Below are 23,566 nucleotides of genomic sequence, written 5' to 3' on the forward strand. Positions count from 1 at the left end.
ATGGCATTAAACCTCTAAATGTATAACTTACCTTAACTCAGAAAACATTAAAATATATTTCTCACATATTTATAGGAATTAAATTCAAATTTCCGGCAAATCATATTTCCAGAAGCACTGAGATGTTTAATGAAAGGAGAATACACGTTAGAAAGTATGCTTCATGAGCTGGACAGTCTTATTGAGCAGACAACTGATGGCGTTCCCCTGCAGACTCTAGTTGAATCTCTTCAGGCCTATTTAAGAAATGCAGCTATGGGACTCGAGGAAGAAACACATGCTCATTACATCGATGTTGCCAGGCAAGTGAATGGTAGCTGTGCTGTTTTCTTGCGAAGGAGATAGGAAAGCCAAATAACAGTTTCTGAGCTCTTACTATACGTAAGTTTAGTTGTAATTTTACAGCAGATATAGTTACTTAAAAATATTTACCTATATTTTTAAAAAGTTTGTTTTTGGAAAAAATTACAGATTCATAGGAAGTTGTAAAACACATATGTGCAGGGATGTCTTATGAGGCTCCATCTTTCCTGCAGTGTTAGCACTTTGCATACCAGTAGTACTATGGTCACACTGTGGAGTTATGTCGGTACAGTCAGCAGAGATTCCTGAGATTGCACCAGTTATACACATGCACTCATCTGGGTGTGTAGCTCCATGAATGTTTAGCACATACACACATGTATACTTGTAATGTGGTTGCTTCATGATACGTGTGCTACACACACACAAAGTGGAGTGTAGGAGTTTTAAACCAGCCCTCAGAACTTCATGGGAGCATCTGAGCCAGTTTAGTTAATGGAGTACACACCTCACTTGAGGCGAATGCTTCTAAGTTTGCTTAAACTTTTTAAGTTTGTTTTAGATACTGAATATTGTGGTTTTTCATCTCTGAAATCCAGAGAAACCATTTGACTTTGGAACCTGTAAAGGTTGGGCTGTTCCTCCAGCTATGCACTCTACCCATAGCTAAGCTGTAAGCCCCTTTATCTCTGGTGACTCAGGACCTCTTTCTTTGGTATTCTGGTGTCAGATTTGCCCCAGAAAGTATAATTGAGAGAGTGGAAATGGATTGACCTACCGTTCTTCCTCCTATGACAAAATACAAAGAAAAGAAAATAGAATAGTATAATGAACTTTCTTTTTCCCACCTTTGGCAATTATCTGCACTTGTTTAAATTGTTTAAACTATTTGTCTTGTTTAGATTGTACTGTCCTGATTATTTTGAAGCAACTATCTTCATTTTTGAACATACAGGAAGTATATATATCTAAAATACAAATTTAGTTTTCTTAATTGCAGTGCCGTTACTTCACCCAAAAAGTTAACAATAATTCATTAATGTTTTCCATTATCCGCATTCAAAACTTTCCTATGTTTCTTTATAATTATTTCACCATACAGTTTAAAAAAATGAGTGCAATTATTATAGCATAAACTAAACATCAATAGATGATTTAGGTTATTTGCATAATAGCTTTATCATTTAAATTTCTAGCATTATTTAAACATTTAGATGCTAAATCTATATACCTTTCTTTCTCACAAATTTCAGCCCTCATTTATCTCCCCATGATAACCTAATTCAGATTTTCCTTACCCGCAAATGGATGATTACTCTTCATGTGTGATTTAGGTAACAAACTTCATGCCTGGTTCTGTTACAGCTTGTTTGTACCTTGTTTTGGAGAACCTTTGATCATCTCAAGGAAAATTGTATACCATCTTATAGCTCTTTTTTCCATTAGAAATTGCCCTGGTTAGCCTTTTTAAATTCTCTTAGTAGTCGTATAGTTATTTCTGTATGTGTGCGTGATAAAGTTGAAAATCCGGTTAACAGGGGCACCTTGGTGGCTCAGTGGTTGAGCGTCTGCCTTCAGCTTAGGGCATGATCACAGGGTCCTGAGATGGAGTCCCACATGGGGCTTCCTGCAGGGAGCCTGCTTCTCCCTCTGCCTGTGTCTCTGCCCTCTCTTTCTCTCATGAATAAATTTTAAAAATCTTAAAAAAAAAAACAAACCAGATTTGGTTAACATTAGTAACAATAATACTAGTTGTAGGTACTAGGAATGCTATTTTTGATGTTTTTTTATATAAAATGTTCAGAATAGTGTCTGGATACATAAGCCACTGTGTAAGTCTTAAGTTGATGATATGCTTGGTGAATTTCTGGAGACTTAAACTCAAACTATGCATTATTCAAAACAAGTGTGCCACAAATAGCAGGTTTTTGAGTTTGGGGTCTGTATGTAGTTGGCTGTTTCATGTATGTGACAGTGGTGTGAACATACTTGACAATTTTTGTGAAGTCCTCTAGCTTTAGAATTGTGTGATTCTTGACATTTATTGGGGTTTGTATTATTTTACATTCTTTGTGTTAAGTGAGACTATAATATATAGTTCTTTAAAAATTGTCATAATCCAGGTTTGCATAAAATTTGATCACATGAACAATTACTAATACTGAATTGGAACCATTAACTTCATATTATGATGGCACTACATATCATTTTATCCTAACAGTCTTTCCTGCATGCAAAAAGACTTCTTTTCTAGGGGTGCTTGGGTCAATCAGTTGGTTAAGTGTCTGGCTCTTGATTTCGGCTCAGGTTGTGATCTTGAGGACCGGAGATTGAGCCCTGTGTGGGGCTTCACGCTCAGCAGGGAGTCTGCTTGAGAATTCTGTCCCTCCTCCCACTCTGGGTTCGTTCTCTCTCTCTCTCAAATAAATAAAATTAATTAAATAAAATCTTAAAAAAGATTTATTTTTTTAGATTGCATGCTAGCTGTGACTCTTACTGACCTTTTGTGTTCTCCCCCAAATTTATTACTCTTCACTTAGGATTTTAATTCCCTTTTCTTTTTCTCTAGAATACTACATGCTCAATATGGTGAATTAATCCAACCAAGAAATGGTTCAGTTGATGAAACACCAAAAATGTCAGCTGGCCAGATGCTTTTGGTAGCATTTGATGGGATGTTTGCCCAAGTTGAAACTGCTTTTGGCTTATTAGTTGAAAAGGTAAATATTAGGGGTACCTTGGGTGGCCCAGTCAGTTGAGTGTCTGCCTTTGGCTAGGGTCATGGTCCTTTGATCCTGGGGCTCCCTGCATAGTGAAGAGCCTGCTGTTCCCTCTCCATCTGCCATTCCTCCTGCTTGTGCTCTCTTGCTCTCTGTCAAATGAATAAATAAAATCTTTTTAAAAAGTAAAGAAGGCAACCCAGGTGGCTCAGCGGTTTAGCTCCACCTTCAGCCCAGGGTGTGATCCTGGAGACCTGGAATCAAGTCCCACGTCGGGCTTCCTCCATGGAGCCTGCTTCTCCCTCAGCCTGTGTCTGTGCGTGTCTCTCTCTCTCTCTCTCTCTCTCTCTTTCTCTCATGAATAAATAAAATATTAAAAAAAACTAAAGAAGAGGTAAATATTGATTTTATGAGTACTGATTTAATGCACATGTGGTAAAGTAGTTCACTGTGTGAAAAGTAGAGAAAGGAACTTTCTTTTCTTTTTTTTTTTACATAGTTAAACAAGATGGAAATTCCCATTGCTTGGCGAAAGATTGACATTATAAGGGAAGCCAGGAGTACCCAAGTCAATTTTTTTGATGATGATAATCACCGGCAGGTGCTAGAAGAGATTTTCTTTCTAAAAAGATTACAGACAATTAAGGAATTTTTCAGGCTCTGTGGTACCTTTTCTAAAACTTTATCAGGTAATCTTTCACATTTAAACATATTGGATTTGTGTAGAACTTTAGAAGGGGGTAGGGATGGAGCAGGCTTAATTGTATGCTCATACAGTCTAGTTTTTAAATAAGCATTATTATTACCTTATTTTACTTTGCATGAAATACTTGAAAATTTTCCTGTTTTAGGTTCGAGTTCGCTTGAGGATCAGAATACTGTAAATGGACCTGTACAGATTGTCAATGTGAAAACTCTTTTTAGAAACTCCTGTTTCAGTGAAGACCAGATGGCCAAACCTATAAAGGCATTCACAGCTGACTTTGTGAGGCAGCTCTTGATTGGACTACCGAACCAAGCCCTAGGACTCACCCTCTGCAGTTTTATCAGTGCCCTGGGTGTAGACATTATTGCTCAAGTAGAGGCAAAGGACTTTGGTGCTGAAAGCAAAGTCTCTGTTGATGATCTTTGTAAGAAAGCAGTGGAGCACAACATCCAGATTGGGAAGTTCTCTCAGTTGGTAATGAACAGGGCAACTGTGTTAGCAAGCTCCTATGATACTGCCTGGAAGAAACATGACTTGGTACGCAGGCTAGAAACCAGTATTTCTTCTTGTAAGACAAGCCTGCAGCGTGTTCAGCTGCATATTGCCATGTTTCAAGTAAGTATTTCTCTAATGTGTTTTTCTCTACTCTAGGAATTTGAAAACCTGGGGGAATTAATATAAAATAATACAAATAAAAAAAATTTAAACATCCTGAATTGTGCCAGCCCACAGCAAACCCAGCTTTTTAGCATTTTGGTATCTTTGTCCAGTTTTTCCTTGTTTCTGTTTCCTGTAGTTGAGAGTATTTTGTGTTTACACTTTGCGACTTCTAACTTTGTTTCCATCCATGTGGTATGGTTGGTATTATCTGTATTGTTAAGTTTTATCATGAACTGATTTCTTTAGCTCATAAATTAAGAAAACTAATTTATTCACATTTTGAAATTATTTTATGTTAACAGTCTGTCTAGCACATTGGAATCTTTTTGTTATTTTTTCTTCAAAAAAAGTTGACATTTTTATTGTCTTATACATTTTAGAGTTTATTCCCTTAAAATATTGACAACTGAATGGAAAACATTATATCCTTACAGTTTTGTTGATCTGAACAAATGTTTCGTCATTTTAAGCCCTAAGTACAATATATTACTTTTAATTGTAGCCCAAATATCCCTTAAGCCTTCTGGGGCCTTCCTTAAAACATACAAGATGACTTGCTCCTCTTTGAGCAGTTGCCTGCCCCTTTCTACAACTTCTAGGCTCTCTGGAGAATTCTTTGTTCTGTACTGCTGCCAGCATTTCTCTTAATCACTTGCTTAGCCTCACGCTGGATAGACTGTGCCTCTCCACCCACCATCCACCCATGCCTTTTCCAACCTCTTAACTGGAGATAGATATCTTTTGGGGAGATTGTATACTAGACTTTTATATACACTTGGAAACATCTTCAGAATTACTACTTAGTTGTTGCATATCACTGATCAAAGAAATTTATCAGCCATTCTCTAAATTAGGAAATTTTTCACCTGGTTGTGATTCTTTGTAATGTTTCTGCTGTTAGACTTCTCTGCTTACCTCGCTTTGCTGTGGCTGGGTTTTTTCTCTTCGCCTCAGTCCTAATTCCCACCTCCCCTCCTTTTATCTAAAGATTATTTTTCCTGCTGATTTTATTAAATTGTTTTTTCTTTGAACAGTGGCAGCATGAAGACCTTCTTATCAATAGACCACAAGCCATGTCAGTTACACCTCCTCCTCGGTCAGCCATCCTAACCAGCATGAAAAAGAAACTCCATACTCTGAGCCAAATTGAAACTTCAATTGCAACAGTTCAGGTGTGTTTTGTCAGACCTTAACTTGCAGCACATTTACTTTCAGAAATGACCTATGCTGTGAGGAGGTGTTCAGTCTATGTACACGTCTGTCCTTGGCTTACTTCTTGTTCACTTTTATTTTTAATTTGTATCTTTTTTTCTTCAAGTAACCAAAACTAACAGTAGCAGTGTATTTTTTTTTTTTTTTAGCAGTGTATTTTGAACCAGGAATAGAGACATACTACACATTTCAGGGTTTTTTGTTTTGTTTTGTTTTGTTTTTTTTTAAGATTTTAAGATTAAAAAAAAAAAAGATTTTAAGATTTTATTTATTCATGATGGGGGCGGGGGCAGGCAGAGAGACAGGCTGAGGAAGAAGCAGGCTCCTCACAGGGAGCCCGATGCGGGACTTATCCCAGATCCCAGGATCGTGACCTGAGCCAAAGGCAGGCGCCCAAACTGCTGAGCCACCCAGGCATCCTAACACTTAGTTTTTCTGAAAGGCTTACTATTCATATCTAAAAAGCTTAGGCATTTCTTTTATTTCATTTTGAAAAGAGCAAGGGTGGGGCAGAGGGTGAGAATCTTTAAAAAATATTTTTATTTAAATTCAATTAATTAACATATAATGTATTATTAGTTTCACGTAGAGGTCAGTGATTCATCAGTCTTCTGTGATACAGTGCTCATTACATCAGTCATAAGCAGGCTCAGCATGGAGCCAGACGCAGGACTCAGTCTCATGACCCTGAGATTATGACCTGAGCTGAAATCAAGAGTTGGGCATTTAACTGACTGAGCCACCCAGGCACCCTAGCTTAGGCACTTTTTATCTCTGTTATATAGTTAGTGATATTTTATGATGTCAAAGGCAATAGGATATTTTTCTATTACAATTTTTTGTCATTTCTGCCTAATATTTAATCTCCCCTCCCCCTTTCAAAATAAGAAACAGGTCTTGATAATGGTTATATATGTCTTTGTATTGTTTCTCTTTTTATCTCATGTACCCCTTATATCTCATGTAACTGACATTTTTCTGTTCATTTTACAAATTAATGTTAGTATAAAATCAAGTATAATCACTTCTGTAATTTTTACATTTTTAATGAAACTTTTCTGGAGCTCACTTTGAAGATTGAAATATATTTTCTCTACAATATATTAGGGCTAGGTTTCAATATTGGAGAGTGAATACCTGCCCTTTCTGATTTTAGGGGTGTGTTTCTGTCAAAGAAAGAGGGAGAGGGGATCCCTGGGTGGCGCAGTGGTTTGGCGCCTGCCTTTGGCCCAGGGCACGATCCTGGAGACCCGGGATCGAATCCCACATCTGGCTCCTGGTGCATGGAGACTGCTTCTCCCTCTCTCCCTCTGCCTATGTCTCTGCCTCTCTCTTTCTCTCTGTGTGACTATCATAAAAAATAAAAAAAAAAGAAAAAAAGAAAGAGGGAGAGAAGTGCAGGAAAGACAGGATGTGAATTCCTCCACCTAAAGTGGTGAATAAATAATGAAATAACTTTGTTATGTAAAACCTTCCTTGTCATGAGTTTATAAACTTTTGAATCTGGGAAAATTTGATTTTTGTCTTTTGTAATCAAAAGTGTAGATGGATTTTTTAAATTAAGTTTTTTATTTTAATTCTAGTTAACATACAGAGTTCTATTAGTTTTAGGTGTACAATATAGTGATTCAACAGTGCTATTCATGATTTGGTGCTCATTGTGATAAGTGTACTCTTTAATCCCCATCATCTCTTTCACCCCTCTTCCCAACCACCTCCCTTCTGGTAACCACCAGTTTGTTCTCTAAAGTTAAGAGTCTGTTTCTTTGTGTGTTTCACCTTTTTTCCTCTTTGTTCATTTGTTTTGTTTCTCATATTCCACTATGAGCGAAATCATTTATTTCATTCTCTGAGTGACATTTCACTTAGCATTATATCCTCTTAACTCTCTTTTGTTGCAAATGGTACATGGATATTCTTATAGATAAGATAGTAGCACTTAAGTGCATTAGGAATTTGATGTAGCACTGTTTTTCTTTTTCTTTTTTTTTTTAAAGATTTTGTTTATTTACTCATGAGCAACACAGCGAGAGAGAGAGAGAGGCAGAGACACAGGCAGAGAGAGAAACAGGCTCCATGCAGGGAGCCTGCTGGGGGACTTGATCTCAGGTCTCCAGGATCACACCCTGGGTTGCAGGCAGCGCTAAACCGCTGTGCCACTGGGGCTGCCCTGTTTTCATTTTATTAAAGGCTACTTTATTTAGGGATGCCTGGAGGGCTCAGTGGTTGAGCGCGTCTCTCTTCAGCTCAGGGCATGATTCCAGTCTGGGGACCAAGTCCCACATTGGGCTCCCTGTCGGGGGCCTGCTTCTCCCTCTGCCTATGTCTCTGTCTCCCTCTGTGTTTCTCATGAATGAATAAATAAAATATGTATATTTTTTAAATGAAGGCTTCTTTAAACATGAAAATCTTGGGATGCCTGTGTGGCTCATTCTGTTGAGCATCCACCGCTTTGTTTGTTTGTTTTTTAAAGATTTTATTTACTTGACAGCACAGGCAGAGGGAGAGGGAGAAGCAGGGAGCCTGATGTGCTGCTTGATCCCAGGACCTTGGGATCATGATGAGCTAAAGGGAGCCGCTTAACCGACTGAGCCACCCAGGCGCCCCTCTAACTCTTGGTTTTGGTTCAGGTTGTGATCTCATAGGTTGGCAGATTGAGCCCTACATTGGGCTATACCCTCAGTGAGGAGTTTGCTTGCAAGATTGTCTCCCTCTGCCTCTTCCTCCTCTATCTCTTGCTCTGTCTCCTCTTTTTCTCTGAAGTAAATAGATGGACTTTAAAAAAAATAATTAAAATCTGCAGATTTTAAGACCAACTGAAAGCCAGTTCTTACCTCCCCAGACATATTTAGCCTTAAATATTCAAATGAAATCAAGATTAATTCTAAAAGATGTATGTTAAAAATGTTTTCTAAATTATGTATGTCTCATCCTGTTTCTTTTGAATCTGTCTTGTATTTATATAAAATCCTCACCAGGAATTGGAGAGTGTGAAATATTCACTGATGTTCTTCTGGCTTTTATAGGAGAAACTAGCAGCACTTGAAGCAAGTATTGAACAGCGACTTAAGTGGGCAGGTGGTGCCAACCCTGCACTGGCACCTGTACTACAGGATTTTGAAGCAACAATAGCCGAAAGAAGAAATCTTGTCCTTAAAGAGAGCCAAAGAGCAAGCCAGGTATTGTGACCCATGTGTGCCATCTTTGTTTTCAGTTATGGGATTCTACAATTGATGGGAGTTACATGTGGGATAACTAGAGGTAGCTTGAGAGTCCACTCTCTAGTTCACAGTACTGGAAATAGTCTGATAGGCCTTGGTTGGAAGGGCATCCCTTAGGCTGAGCTCACAGCCAGTTATTTCCGTATATCTTTACTGTCACCTAGCTAGATATAAAATGGGTTCAGCCTTTGTTGGAACATAAGGAGTTTAATTCCATATTTGTCTAAGGTTCTCTTTATGCAACTAAGGTGACCCAGTGGCAATAAAATGTCTTTATGAGCTTGTGTTCTGTCAGAAGTTGTGGATTAACTTCGTTACGACTGGGGGAAGGGGACAAAAGCAAAAAAAGAAAAAAAACTATTAGATAGTTTTCCATCAGGTACAAAATTAGACTAATACAGTGATTCCCATATTCTCATAACCAATTAAAATTTAGTGATCAACTTATGTCCTATTTTATTTCCTCATACTTCCAGTTTTTCCTTTCCCTCCCATTTTTAATGAAATTCCAAACGTATGATTTTTATCTGTAAATATTTCAGTATGTATTTATAAAAGTAGAAATTATTTACATAATCACAGTAGTATTATAATATTTTTTTAACTGTGCATAATATCGTCATACATTGAAGGTCATATTTTGTGGTCTTACTGTAAGGCTAGGCAAGAGTAGAAGCAGAAGGGCAGTGTTCCAAATTGAAATTTGGACATAGCACTAATAAATTGCAATTGAATATAACAGTTTTATTGTGAAGTAAATTTTCTACCAAAAAGCAAACATGTAGAAGATACTTTTATATGAATGTACTTAGGTGATTTTAACCATCTCAGATCTAATAACATTAGCCAAAACAAGGTGCATTTATTCATAGCCTTTATTAGGATTAGATCTGTTTCCTAAAAGAGTCATTCATAACATTTTTTAAGGACCAGTTGTGGTCCTGAATTCTGGAAATGAATTCTGGTAGTATTTTTTCATGTCAGATTAAAATTGCATTTCTTCCCTGACTGTGATGGGTCCATTCCTTTTTACCTCTTTATAGGTCACTTTCCTCTGCAGCAATATCATCCATTTTGAAAGTTTACGAACTAGAACTGCAGAAGCCTTAAACCTGGATGCCGCATTATTTGAACTAATCAAACGATGTCAGCAAATGTGTTCATTTGCATCACAGTTTAACAGTTCAGTCTCTGAGTTAGAGCTTCGTTTATTACAAAGAGTGGTGAGTCTTTTTTTTTTTTTTTTTTTTTTGAGTGGTGAGTCTTGAATCTTGATATGAGAGTAGAGACTTGTGGATAAAAATGTTAAGGCCAGTGTCATGCCCTCAAAGCCAATGTAATATAGTCAGTTTACATTTATATATAGTGTGTGTACTGTATATAAGATACTGTTTGAGGGACATAATGATTATATCCAGGGACACCTGGCTGGCTTGGTCTGTGAAGCATGCAACTGTTGATTTTGGGGTTGTGAGTTTGAGCCCCACGTTGGATGTAGAGAGTACTTTAAAATCTTAAAAATTAATAATGATTAAATTTTGCTCTTAGTCCCCAAGGAACCTATTGATAATAAATAATACAATGAATTAAAAAGTTAAAAGGATTCTCAGAGCTACAATTGGCAGTACTGTGGAGTTTCAGAGGGGAGGAGGAATTCAGTGTATAGCAAATGACTTAGACGCACTGATAATAGGGTAGCAGACAAGGGCTAGTGGAAGGACAGGAGGGTTGAGTCCAGAAATAGAAAGTCAATAAATTTAGTGTTTATATTTTATGGGAAAGTTTTAGACTATGTATTAATTAGGAAGTGTCTTTTTTAAAGAGTGATTTACACGGGTTTAGGGTCCTCGATACAGATCATTTTTATTATTCTAGATATATATTTTATGTCTTTGAGGATTTATTCCTGTATGATTATGCAGAAAAATTAAAAATCTTTATATTTCAGAAATTAAGTTATTGTTAAGTACTATTACGTACATAATTAGTTCATGATGCAGCAAATGAGGTTCTTTGTGTGAGCTTGAGTTACTAAAACCTTTTGATCGTGGTGATGAAGGATAGAATCTTATTCCATCTGATACTTACACAAATGCTTATTTTGTTTAGGACACCAGTCTTGAGCATCCTATTGGCAGCTCTGAGTGGCTTTTGTCAGCACACAAACAATTGACCCAGGATATGTCTACTCAGAGGGCAATTCAGACAGAGAAAGAGCAACAGATAGAAACAGTCTGTGAAACAATTCAGAATCTGGTTGATAATATAAAGACTGTGCTCACTGGTCATAACCGGCAACTTGGAGATGTCAAACATCTCCTGAAAGCAATGGCTAAGGTAAGACTAATAATACTGGCACACAATTAACTCCTTCCTTTCATAAAATTACAAGTAGTTGTATTTGGGAAAATAATGATATAAACAAAACAACTTCTGTCAGGTCTTATCTTCCAATTTGTAACTGAGTTTGTGTGTGTAAGATTTTATTTATTAGAGACAGAGAGAGGCAGAGACACAGGCAGAGGGAGAAGCAGGCTCCATGCAAGGATCCTGAGGTGGGATCCTGGGTCTCCAAGATGAGGCCTTGGGCTAAAGGCAGCACTAAACCACTGAGCCACCCGGGCTGCCCTTAATTTGTGTTTTTAACTATTTTTGTTTTGTTTTTTAAATATTTTATTTCTTTGTTCATGAGAAACAGAGAGGCAGAGACACAGCAGAGGGAGAAGTGGGCTCCCTGCAGGGAGCCCGATGCGGGACTCGATCCCAGGACCTTGAACCGATCCCAGGACCTTGAACTGAAGGCAGGCGCTCAACCACTGAGCCACCCAGGCATCCCTGTTTTGTTTTGTTTTTAAAGCAGGTTGTAGTATTCTGATTTTGTACCTTAGAGAAACTGAATGTTAGACTGATTCATCCAAAGTCCTGTAACTTAACAATAGACCCAAAACTTGAACATAGCCTCAGAGTGTTTTGATCTCCAACATCTCTTTTCCCTTTCAACCCTTATTCTGAAGCTCATAAGAGTTTGCCTCCAAAATGAATGAAATATTGTCTCTTCCCTCCAGTATCCTACATAATCTACATAGTAAGGCAACTGAACCCCCAGAAAAGACTAAATAACTTCATCAGTATAAAACAGTAAATCATTTAACTTGAGGATTTGTTTTCACTTGAGTTTTTATCTTGCACTGAAAATAAGATTCCTGTAGAAAAGGAGTTAAAATGTAATAAATGGATTATTAAACACATATTTGAAAAACACTTACTGGTTGTTACTCAAAATTGACTGTGTTAGGAGTTACTATTGAAACAAATACCGTTTCTCTTAATCATTAATATATCAATTCTAGGATGAAGAAGCTGCCCTGGCAGATGGTGAAGATGTTCCCTATGAGAACAGTGTTAGGCAGTTCTTAGGTGAATATAAATCATGGCAAGACAACATTCAGACGGTGCTGTTTACATTAGTCCAAGCTATGGGTCAGGTTCGAAGTCAAGAACACGTTGAAATGCTCCAGGAAATAACTCCCACCTTGAAAGAACTGAAAACACAAAGTCAGAGGTAAGAATGCGTTCTGGCTTAAATTTAAAATGTAAGCAAGATATCTGGTATAATAATAAATTTTGTTTATTTAATTCATCTAATTTTTTCAGTTTTCATATTTGTAAGTAGTTATCTGGTGAGATTTCATAAATAAGCCATTTTATTTTGTATTTCAGTATCTATAATAATTTAGTGGGTTTTGCATCACCCTTAGTCACCGATGCAACAAATGAATGTTCAAGTCCAACGTCATCTGCTACTTACCAGCCATCCTTTGCTGCAGGTATGACTTTTCTACTTTAAAAAAGACCCGAATCTTGATCTGTTAATAATCTACACATAGATGCTAAGCTAAGATGCTTATTTATACTTTGAGTCTAATATGTTCATAGTCAACGCTTTTTAAAAGGGTTTTCTTAAACTGTTAAAACTCAAACTGAATGAACACATTTTGGCTTAATTTTAAAAGTACTTGTGTGAGGAAGTAGAAATACATTATGTTTAAATTCTTTTTAAATAATTTATGACTATAAAATATATGCTTGTCAGGGAAATTTTTTTAAAAATAGGAAAATTTATGATTTCATTCCAGTTAGAGTAGAACCATTACACATTTTTGTTAGACTTGTGTGTATGACTGTGCGTGCACACACACACACAAATTGGGATCATTCTGTGAATGCAGTTTTTGTTGCCTTTTCCCATTTAATATTAAATTGGTAATTTCCTTGTCATAAAATACTCTTTTAAAAAATGACTTAATAGGGATCCCTGGGTGGCGCAGCGGTTTGGCGCCTGCCTTTGGCCCAGGGCGCGATCCTGGAGACCCGGGATCGAATCCCACGTTGGGCTCCCGGTGCATGGAGCCTGCTTCTCCCTCTGCCTGTGTCTCTGCCTCTTTCTCTCTCTCTGTCTCTCTGTTACTATCATAAATAAATAAAAATTAAAAAAAAAATGACTTAATATCCAAATTTAATATGCCATTCTGTGTCTTTACCATATTAATCCTACATTAATTGGACAGTCAACATATATACAGTTTTTTGATAGTACAACAAGCAGTGAGCATCATTGTACAAATTTTTGAATAGCTCTTTAAGCTATATTTAAGAGGACAGTATCTATTTCAAGGGATAAAGACTAAGGTTGTAAAATCCTATTTATTTTCCCGGCTATGTATTTGTAGTTGATTGAGAGTGCTCTCCTCTTTGTCTCCCTCGTCTTCGTTTTTACATGTGAATTGAGCTACTTACTCTTTCTGGTCTTCTTTTTTACATGTGAATTGAGCTATCTACTCTTTCTCTATAGCAGTCCGGAGCAACACTGGCCAGAAGACTCAGCCTGATGTCATGTCGCAGAATGCTAGAAAGTTGATTCAGAAAAATCTTGCCACCTCAGCAGATACTCCACCAAGCACCATTCCAGGAACTGGCAAGAGTGTTGCTTGTAGTCCTAAAAAGGCTGTCAGAGACCCTAAAACAGGGAAAGGTAATCAGTTAGAATAAGGACACATTAAATATTTATACAAAGTGGTGGTTTGACTTATGTATGTTTCCATTGCTTCACAGCTGTGCAAGAGAGAAACTCCTATGCAGTGAGTGTGTGGAAGAGGGTGAAAGCCAAGCTCGAGGGCCGAGATGTTGATCCGAATAGGAGGATGTCAGTTGCTGAACAGGTCAGTGACCATTTTTTAAACTTGATCCACACATTTTAATGCTGCTGAAAACAGTATAGGTTTAAAGGTACCTCATCCATATCCTTGGTGATTCATCCACGAAATGAAGAACTGAAATTTATTTTTAGAATTCAGAAGATTTTTAGCAATGGTAGCTCTGGAGTGGACAATAAATATTCACCGTTTTAAGCTGACTCTACCCATTTAGCACATTTCTTTTTCCCCAGCCCTCTTCTAACAGAAACTTAAGGTGTGCCGTGTGTGTGTGTGTGTGTGTGTGTGTGTGTGTGTGTGTGTGTGTGTGTCTGTCTTCTCCACCAGAGAGCAGTTAATTTGCATTTTAAGTAGGAGTATCTGAAGGTTTCCAGTGAAACCAGGTTGAAGTTTTGGATGCAGGAATAGTATCTATAATGTGTTTGGGGGTGTCAGTTTTTCTGAAGTTATTACTCTGAAATTTTCTCATTAGTGTTATTAAAAATATATAAATTTGAGAATGAATCCCCTTTTATTTTGAAATGTTAAGACCTATAGAACTGTTGTAGAATGCTCATATGCTCTACCTAGACCTAGTAAACCATTTGTTTCCCTACATTTGCTTCATCTTTCTGTGTATGTGTGATGCATACATCGTTTTTCAGAACCATTTGGGAGTTGCAGATACAACACTTGATGCCTAAATACTTCAACATATGTCTTAAACAAAAATAATAATAATAATAATAATAATTATTATTATATTTTACTTATTTGAGCGAGCATGAGCAGAGGGAGAGGGAGAAGCAGAATCCCCACTGAGCAGGGAGCCTGATAGGGGCTCCATCCTAGCACCCTGGGATCATGACCTGAGCCAAAGGCAGACACTTAACCAAGTGAGCCACTCAGGTGCCCCATAAAACATTATTATTATTAACTGAGGAAACTCAACATTGATGTTATTGTTGACTGTTACCTAACATGGAGTCCATATTCAGATTTCTCTAGTTATCCCCAAAGTTCAGGATAACTTTATGGCTTAGTCCTTGTTTTTTTTTAACCCCTTTGGCCCTGTCTCCTCCCCTCCCCCAGCCCAGCAAGATCTAGTCAAGGCTTGTCTTGCATTTCATAAATACTTGTCTATGTTTAGTTGCTTTGAATGTCTAGAACAGTTACTGAGGATTTCCTTTTTTTTCCCCCACTTTTATGACATTGACCTTTTTGATGTGTCCAGACCATTTTGTAGAACATACCTCACTTTGTATTTGTCTGATATTTTCCTCATGATGAGATTCAGAATCAGCAATTTTGGCAGGAATACTATATCAATGATGTATCTTTGTGTGTGCTATCTTTCTCTTATTAAGTTAGGTCATTTGGTCGAGGGTAGTGTTCTCCTGAATTCTTTACAAATGCACTACCTTTTCTTCTGTGGGGTTAAAATTTGAGACTGTGAATATCCTGTTTTCTAATGTTTTTTAACATCTACAATTCAATTTTAACATAAAAAAAAGGTTTTTTTTTTTTTTTTTTTTTTTTTAAACAGTGACAGCAAAACACCATTACATTGCTCTGTAGAACCCGAAATACTATTTTCTTAGAAAGTGCCAGGTTTGGGAAAACACACACACACACACACACACACACACCCCAAAATAAAACACATAGGTAATAATGAGTCAGGGATATTTTCTTTTTTTGTTTGTTTTTTTTTTAGTCAGGGATATTTTCACTTCAGAAGCATTCTTATGACTTTCATGACTGTCTTTTTTTTTAAGATTTCATTCATTCATTCATTCATTCATTCATCTATTTATTTAAAGATTTTATTTATTTGAGAGTGCATGCAGTGGGAGGGGGCAGGAAGCCGACTCCCCTATGCTGGGCTCTTGACTTGAGCCAAAAACAGACACTTAACTGACTGAGCCACCCAGGCACCCTATAACTGTCTATCTTTAGCTCTCTGTCCATTTGTTTGAAGGAAGCTTGGCTTTTGTGCTTTTTATTGTGATAGTAAATTTTATATGAAAGAGAGTTAACAGGCCTTCTAGGAGTGGGTTAAGTATAGAGATCATGGTGTACAACTTTTGACATAAGTCATGACTTCATTCAGCAGCGATATATTGAGCATTTAACATATAATTAGGCCCCTTGGATTCTCTGGATATAGAGATGATTATATTTTTTTACTATAAAAGAAAATTTAGCTGAGTCAGAATCAATAGGTATTCGTTGAGCACCCAGCTAGATTTCAGAATCAGCTATGCACTTTTTTTTTTTTTTTTTTACACTGCTTAAGCATTTACTTAGTGACTTCATGTGTTTAACCCCAAGAGCACCTTGGGGGCTCTGTCTTCACCTAAGGATTTACAAGGTTTAGAGGGATTGTGACTTTGCCAAGACACACATTTTGTAAGCTGTGGAATTATGAGGGAAGCTCAGGTTACTTCACCTTTCCACCATAGCAACTATAGCATCCTTTGGGTATTTGAGTGGTTAGAAACTCTTAACTCCCAGAATTCATATATGTCCTTTAAAGGTCCACATGTTTAAAAATATTCTCCTGCCTACTTTTACAGGTTGACTATGTCATTAAGGAAGCAACTAATCTAGATAACTTGGCTCAGCTGTATGAAGGTTGGACAGCCTGGGTATGAATGGTGAGACAGTAGATGAGTCTGGTTAAGCGAGGTCAGACATCCACCAGAATCAACTCAGCCTCAGGCATCCAAAGCCACACCACAGTCGGTGGTGATGCAACTGGGGGCTTACTCTGAGGAACCCTAGGAAATCTCGGTGCGCTAGGAAGTGAATCCTGCAGGACAGCTGCACTCAGGGAAACGCCCAACACCATGGCCTGCAACCCCAGGGTCAAGGGTGAAAGAAAGAAAGCTCACCGCCTGAACATGGAGATTGTCTTTCTGCCACAGAACAGCTGCAAACGTGTCAGGAGGTTAGCTGCAGAAAGAAATCGGGATGCCGCGGAGCACAGAGTGATTTGGAACTCCATTCCACCTGACCCTGTGTGTACAATCCAGGAAAAAACAAACCCCGCTCAGAAACAGAGAAAACTGGGGCCGCGAAGAAATCACAGCCAAGGAAGATTTGATGCATTCAGATTCTCGTGTAACACTTGTTGCTTGGCAACAGTACTGGTTGGGTTGACCAGTAGGTACAAAAAGGCTATGCGCTAAGAATTTCAGAAATGGACTGGAAATGGAGAGCTATGTAACAGATACACTACATTGGAAGAACTTACTTCTGAAATGAAGGGAAAAAATAACCTACCCATCATCCTCCTCCCCAATCCCACACCATCTACCCATTCCCCTTTTACCTGATCCAGTAGATTAGCCATCTTTCAAATTTACTTTTATTTCAATCCTTATATTGCTTTCATATACTTCCATCTCGATGTTGTTAACAACTTATATTTGGAGTGATAAACAGAAATTTCTCCAAAACCACTGATAATATGGAAAATTCAAGGATTGTTTAAAGGTCTGATGATCACATACAAAATGTAATTCTGGTTATTTAAGTCGTTTCTGTGATTCTATCATGTACAGTTTCCAGAATTGTCACTGTGCATTCAAAAGTAATGAATCTAACAGACATTTGATTTAATGTACACTCCCCTTTGCTTATAGTGTGCATTTTTGGGAGGTCATTCAAATTTTCCCTCTTCTGCAATTGCTGCAATTGCTGTAGTTTCTTTCATAAAAAGTAGCTAATCCAATGTAATCTTTTACCTTTTTAAAAACCAGAATAGAATACCTATTAGAGTTTTACATTGTTGATGACAGATTAACAATAAAGTGATGTTCTGGTGGAGGTAGAGTGAAATGCTTTTTAATTCAGTTTTCTCATTTAGTTTACCTGGCATTTTAGGACATGTACATGAAACATCAGCAAAATGAAAACCACCACCATCTTTTATTAAGTTCAATTATTAGTCTGTGAAGTACTTTACTTTTTGCACAATTTTAATAGTTTGCTGTGAATTCATGATCAAGGTTTCCTTAAATTCAGTATTGCATCTCAGTACTGTAAGCTGAATTGTTGATCCAAAATCAAAATCCAGACTAGAATAGGATTCATAAAATCACGTATCGACACAGAATAGAACAAAATCTTGATTGAGTACGTTTTTCCTGCATTTTAGGGATTAGGACTGTGATCATTTCTGGTTGCCAATCTTCACAAACTTAAGGGTATTAAGGAAAAAATTCCACATAGCTCTGGCCTTTTCTGTATTCTGATTGTCACATTAATCTATGATCTTTACATGCCCATGGGAGAATGCATCTCAGTATCAGTGCTTTTCTAATACTTAGGCAAGTATTGCAAGAAAGGTGGTATTTTCAAATACCCATGTGTCTAATAGCAAGTTAAGGAACCTAGTGCATCAAATTTTATTTTCTTCACTCATTTGAACCTTATTTTCACAATCAAAACAACCTATCTGGAATAATAATGCCATATTGTGTCATGCACGCTGCTTTATTTCCTAGAGGCTGTGTGGGAGCTACTACATTCATCACTTGATTACCTCTGCTCTCTCAAAGTAAAAGTCTTTTCAGCCACATTCTTTATTGTCGCAAGGAAAAACTTTTATCACGGTGATAAAACAAGTTCACACTAGTTTGTCCCTACTGGTAGTATTCAGAAATTGCTTTTTCTTTGGTAAAGAAGATAAATGAAATAGGTGAATTTTATTGCCTGTGAATTTCAGGCTTCAGAGGTACCTGGCACCTTATCCAAGCAAATACAAAACAGCTTTATATCAGAAACATGTGCCTCTGGTAAATTATCCATCACTTTTATTTTAAAATGGTCCCTCAGAGAACAGTGTGGCATATACATGTTTGGTTGTGGGGCAGAATGTGAATAATTGAGGACTTCAAAGCTTGCTCTTTACTGCACTCTGGATAGTAAGACCCCAGTCTGTACAATTTGGCTTCCTCTAGGAAGTCATTCTGCCAAGTAGCCTTGGCTTTTTGAGCTGTCGTAGGCAAACTCCACAGATTTAATCACCGGTGAGAGGCCCAGGTGATAGAGCAGCTTGAGAAGACAGGGCTATATTTGGGGGATTATCTTGTAAAATAAAGTTTAGAGTGCTGTCCTTACGAAGTCATACATTTTTGAGGATACAAAATACCTGTGGAAAACCAGGGATCTGCTCCTCTCTTCTTCTCTTTCTCAGATTCAGGGGGTATAGAATAACCTACAACCTCTTCTTCAATTTAGAGTACCCTTGGAAATTGAAGTTTATTTTAAGTGTTTTGTTGTCTTTTTCTAAAATTGCCTGAATTTTAGTTGATATCTCTACAAAGCTCTGAAGGCTTAGTTTATGGAGCTGTGTGTATTTCTCTTTTAGTTTTTCTTTGGTGTGTCTTGCAGGATCTCCTTCTTTCCAGTCATGAGTTAACATAGTTTGCTAGATGATTATTAACATTCTTTTGTGTCTGGCACTTGGAGTGAGTTCTTTTTTGAACTATGTGAGATTTCTGTGTGTGAACTGATAATCAAGCTCTTGATCTGCTTCCCTAAATTGTTTTTTTAGAGCCCAAACCCCAGGTTCAGGGTGAGGGTTTGTAATACAAAGAAAAACTTCCATCACTTCTGCCCTTAACACTTGCCACTATTACCTAAGCTTAGTATGTAGTTTTCTTAATATTGTTCATGTTTGGTGTTATCTGCATTGTTTTTTTTGTTTGTTTGTTTGTTTGTTTGTTTGTTTTTTTAATTGTGGTTGTTCTGATGTGTGAAACTTAAGGAAAGAGCCATTAAACAATGCCGAGCAGGGCAATGCAAGTACAGCCAAATATTAGAGTTGATGTGCAATCTTAGGTCCTTTTAAATCTGGGGTATTATAGGCAGTACTTTAAATTGAAAAGTCTTCCTGGCCTATTATCCTCCACATATTTGTAATTAATCTGGGGGCTTACTTGTTTTGGCAGTACTAATATCAAAGGAGCTGGTTCTTCTTTTTTCCTAATTCTTTTCATATTAAATGAAGCGCCTACAATTAGCCTGTTAGTCCTATTCATAAACATCAAAAATCAGTGAATGTTTTACTGTTAGCACATGTACTTTTTAGACAAAATCAGATGAATGTGAAAACCAGTGACCTTCCATTCTCTATTCTTGGGCTTGTCAAATGTCAGTAATTTAGAGCTAGGGCTTTCCCCCTGAAATCGAGGTAGACTATGTAATGTAAGGGTCACTTAAAGAAGGCAGATTTTATTTTTGGTATATGGGTTGTAATAGAAACATTCCTCCTATGGGGAAAACTAGCTTAGCATTACAAATTTTTGCAAACATTCACTGCAGAAGGGGAATTCCATTGTGTTATAAACCCTAAGGATTTGTTGCTCTTTTCCTGCTTTTTAGGCCTGGGTAACAATCTTACCATCCCTTATTTACAAAAGAGCAAATGGACTCTGAGAAGCTTTATAGGTTCACGGGTTAGTTGTACAACAGGAACACTGTAGAGTCCCCTGCTTTCTATGGGAATTTGGGCTAACTAGGGAAAAGCTGTTTGTTGTGCTAATGTAAAATTGTCACATAATTAGTTTTTTGAAGATGGTAAACTTAAGGAATTGCATGTTATTCTGAAATGCAGGCTTTTAGAATGTTTTTCTTTCAAAACAGGCTGATTTTTCTTTTCCTGAAGTCCAAGTTTCCGCTCCTCTTTAAAATTCCCGTTGTCAGTTATTTTTCTGGTTTAAATTTCTCTTATATTTCCACCTGTAATGTCAGTGGCAACATCATACTTGTTAATTTACTTTACCCTTATTATACAAGCAAATTGAGTTGAACTGAATCTTCCTTGTCCTAGTAACATTGTATAAAGTGGCTTCTCTGTACAAAAGGTTGTAATGCCTCCTGATGGATATAATTTTGTGATTGTATTTAAGATTAAAAGTTGAATAAATCACACCAGCTTCCTGAAAATGTTCATAATGCATCTTTTGGAAAACAAAAATACATGCCTACTTTGTGCATATTTGCATTAACACAGCAAAGATTGTATGAACTACGTTTTTCAGAAAATAAAGTCTTAAAAGACATAGCATTTAAGCTCTGAATTTATTGAAGATAGGTTCTAGAAAACTTACTTTTGGAATATGGGTAGAGTTCTTTTTTATTTAATAACTCCAAAAAATTTTTTAAAGCTTAGTTCACAATGTAATTTTTTAAAGAAAGATTTTATTTTTAAGTAATCTCTACACCCAATGTGAAGCTTAAATTGAAAACCCTGAGACTGAGTCTCATGATCTACTGAGCCAGCCAGGCACCTCCCCTAAAAATAATTGTATTTAAATCCTCAAAGTACTATAGTGGTTTTGAGCAGCAGTGAAAATTTTATTTCTATGGGTAAGTTCTATTAAGGTGTAATTTATTAAGCTTAAGTTTGTCGGTATTTAAAAACAAAACTGGGACGCCTGGGTGGCTCAGCAGGTGAGCATCTGCCTTCGGCTCAGGGCATGACCCAGGGAGCCTGCTTCTCTGCCTGTGTCTCTGCCTTCTCTCTGTCTCTCATGAATAAATAAAATCTTTTAAAAAACCAAACCACAGAACGTTATTGACACGTGTATTCAATGAAAGCTCTGAAGGAAGATAGAATTAAAATGTTTGACTTGTTTTAAGTATCTGGGAATCAGATTGCATTTTGTGGTTGCTAGATCATTATAAGATGATTTAATGTTAACTGTGTTTTCATCAGGCATCTTTCCAAAAGATCCTGTCCTGTTTCTGTAGTACAAAAAGCTCAAAGCACTAAGGGTAGGTGTTTTTTTTAATAATTGGACCAATTGGAAGTTTACAGAAAGAACTTGTAACAGTTCTTCTGGGCCGTGAAGTTGCAAATGGGTCTGGGAATGCGTTCCTTGAGTAACAAAAGTACTGGGGAAAGGGGAACCTGTGCTGCTACTAGAGTTGCTTCAGTTTTTTCCACCTTACCTCAGTTTCACAAGCTGGTGTTGCAGTCTTAAGTTGTACATGGGGAGCCTGGTTGAACCAGAAGCATTTTGTAGCAGAGGCTGATTTCCCAAGGTAGTAATGTCACTTTTAAAGCTTAAGAATTCTGTGGCTTCTTTGGAAGGAGAGGTTATGCGTCTATACACCAAGATTTTGCAGTCAGTGCTTAGTATGTTCACTACGTGGCTGCTGATTAAGACCTTTTCATTTTCTTTTGAAGAGGGAGGGGGAGGGCCTGTTCTACAAACTTCACAGCTTTAAAGGCTCCCCAGACGCGATCTCTGTATCTATCCACGGCCTGCATCTTACCTACAAAAGCCTAGTTTCTCCCCAAAGTGGCACTTTATTGAAGAGTCCCCTTCCTTCGCAAAGGCCTTCTTCCCCGTCTCCCCGCCCCTACCCTCCGACATCGTGGTAAAAAGTCACACCCTTCCCTGAAATTCACCGAGCTCTGGAGCCGTGTCCTCTCAAACTCTTAGGAACCTGGGTAGTCTCTTAAAGTCACGTTTGTGGCATACTACAGGTCATCATAAAGAGGACTTAAAAGGCCGGAACGTAAAAAGCCACGGTGAGGTCTTCCGGAAACCTCTCTGATCGGGTCAACAGGTCAATGTCCCATTTATAACCACTGGCATGGTTTCGTTCCTATTACGGAAAACCAAAAAAACGCTTAATGCATTTTGAAATCCTGCAGAGAAAAGACGTGGGAGTCATTCGTCTGGTGCTAAACTGCTTACGAATCCACCCCACCCCCACCCCCGAGGAGGGCGGTTTACCTCCTTGCTTAGCAAGACCTCTCATCTCAGGAAGGAAGGAGGTTCGGTCAACACCTGACCCTTCACGCGGAGGGGCGTCGTCGTCTCCTAAGCAACCCAAACGCCCCGCCCCGCCCCACCCCACCAAGGAGTTCCCTTGGAGACGCCCACGAAGAAGCCGACTTTGGAGAAATCGGTGCTTTTCCCCTCCCCACCCCCACCCCCCACCCCCCGTGTTGGAGAACTAAGCCCAGATTGCGCTCCTCCTCCCCCGCCCCTTCCTCCATCCAGCTAAGGCCTTACTCCTGATTGCTTGCACGCGGCGGACTGCCCTTTCCTCCCGGGGTGGGCACGAGCGTCCGAGCCGCGGGGCCGGGGGAGGGGGAGGGGGAGGGGGAGGGGGGCCCGGCCGGGGCGGCCCGAGCGGCGATGCCACCGAGTGGCCGCGCGGGGGCGCAGCGAGGGCCACCGATCGCAGCGAGGTCGGCGTCACCGCGCCGTCCTCCTGATAACGCGGGGCGTGTTTGTTTCCCCCAGGACTAAATCCCGAGAGCTAGCGCGGCGGGGCGGCCACCGCGGGTCACGCAGCCCGGGACCGGGGCGCGGGGGGGCCCCGCCGCGGCAGTTCAACCGCTCCCGAAAGGCCTGGGCGGGGCGTCCCACAGCTCCTGGGCGCTGATTGGCCGCTCCTTGTCCCCGCCCCCTCGGCCTGCGCGGCCTCGGTCTCCTTTGACCCCGATTTCAAGCCATGCGCCGGGCCGCGGTTGGTCGGGCCGCCCCGGAGCTTGAGTTCAATCCACCCAATGAGGAG

At 38.6% G+C, this 23,566-nt stretch overlaps 1 protein-coding gene and 1 long non-coding RNA gene across 8 annotated transcripts in view; one reads left to right on the plus strand and one right to left on the minus strand.

The window, feature by feature from the left end:
- The window catches only part of SMG1 (SMG1 nonsense mediated mRNA decay associated PI3K related kinase), a 107,288-nt gene extending 86,193 nt beyond the window's left edge, over positions 1-21,095 (plus strand). Inside the window, 13 exon segments of the mRNA XM_025416403.3 lie at positions 76-302; positions 2,873-3,023; positions 3,523-3,712; positions 3,875-4,344; positions 5,424-5,561; positions 8,628-8,780; positions 9,866-10,045; positions 10,932-11,159; positions 12,173-12,384; positions 12,543-12,649; positions 13,675-13,854; positions 13,935-14,041; positions 16,594-21,095. Of these exon segments, the coding sequence (XP_025272188.1) occupies positions 76-302; positions 2,873-3,023; positions 3,523-3,712; positions 3,875-4,344; positions 5,424-5,561; positions 8,628-8,780; positions 9,866-10,045; positions 10,932-11,159; positions 12,173-12,384; positions 12,543-12,649; positions 13,675-13,854; positions 13,935-14,041; positions 16,594-16,671 (2,421 nt within the window). The 3' untranslated portion in view covers positions 16,672-21,095.
- Positions 196-23,364, minus strand: LOC112640322 (uncharacterized). 7 transcript variants are annotated; one of them, XR_007411027.1, is made up of 6 exons: positions 21,983-22,432; positions 16,912-17,035; positions 13,620-13,839; positions 12,089-12,364; positions 3,041-3,175; positions 196-329 (listed from the first exon to the last, which is right to left on the minus strand). It is a non-coding gene; the product is annotated as an uncharacterized LOC112640322 (long non-coding RNA). The 7 variants fall into 7 exon arrangements; XR_004816462.2 differs by lacking the exons at positions 196-329; positions 3,041-3,175 and adding exons at positions 22,446-22,645; positions 23,059-23,364 and having other exon boundaries at positions 3,614-12,364; positions 21,983-22,138; XR_004816463.2 differs by lacking the exons at positions 196-329; positions 3,041-3,175 and adding exons at positions 22,446-22,645; positions 22,777-22,918 and having other exon boundaries at positions 3,614-12,364; positions 21,983-22,138.
- Between the last annotated feature and the right edge of the window lie 202 nt (positions 23,365-23,566).

This window comes from Canis lupus, chromosome 6 (genome assembly GCF_003254725.2).
Source record: "Canis lupus dingo isolate Sandy chromosome 6, ASM325472v2, whole genome shotgun sequence".
In the NCBI taxonomy this organism is placed as follows: Eukaryota; Metazoa; Chordata; class Mammalia; order Carnivora; family Canidae; genus Canis; species Canis lupus.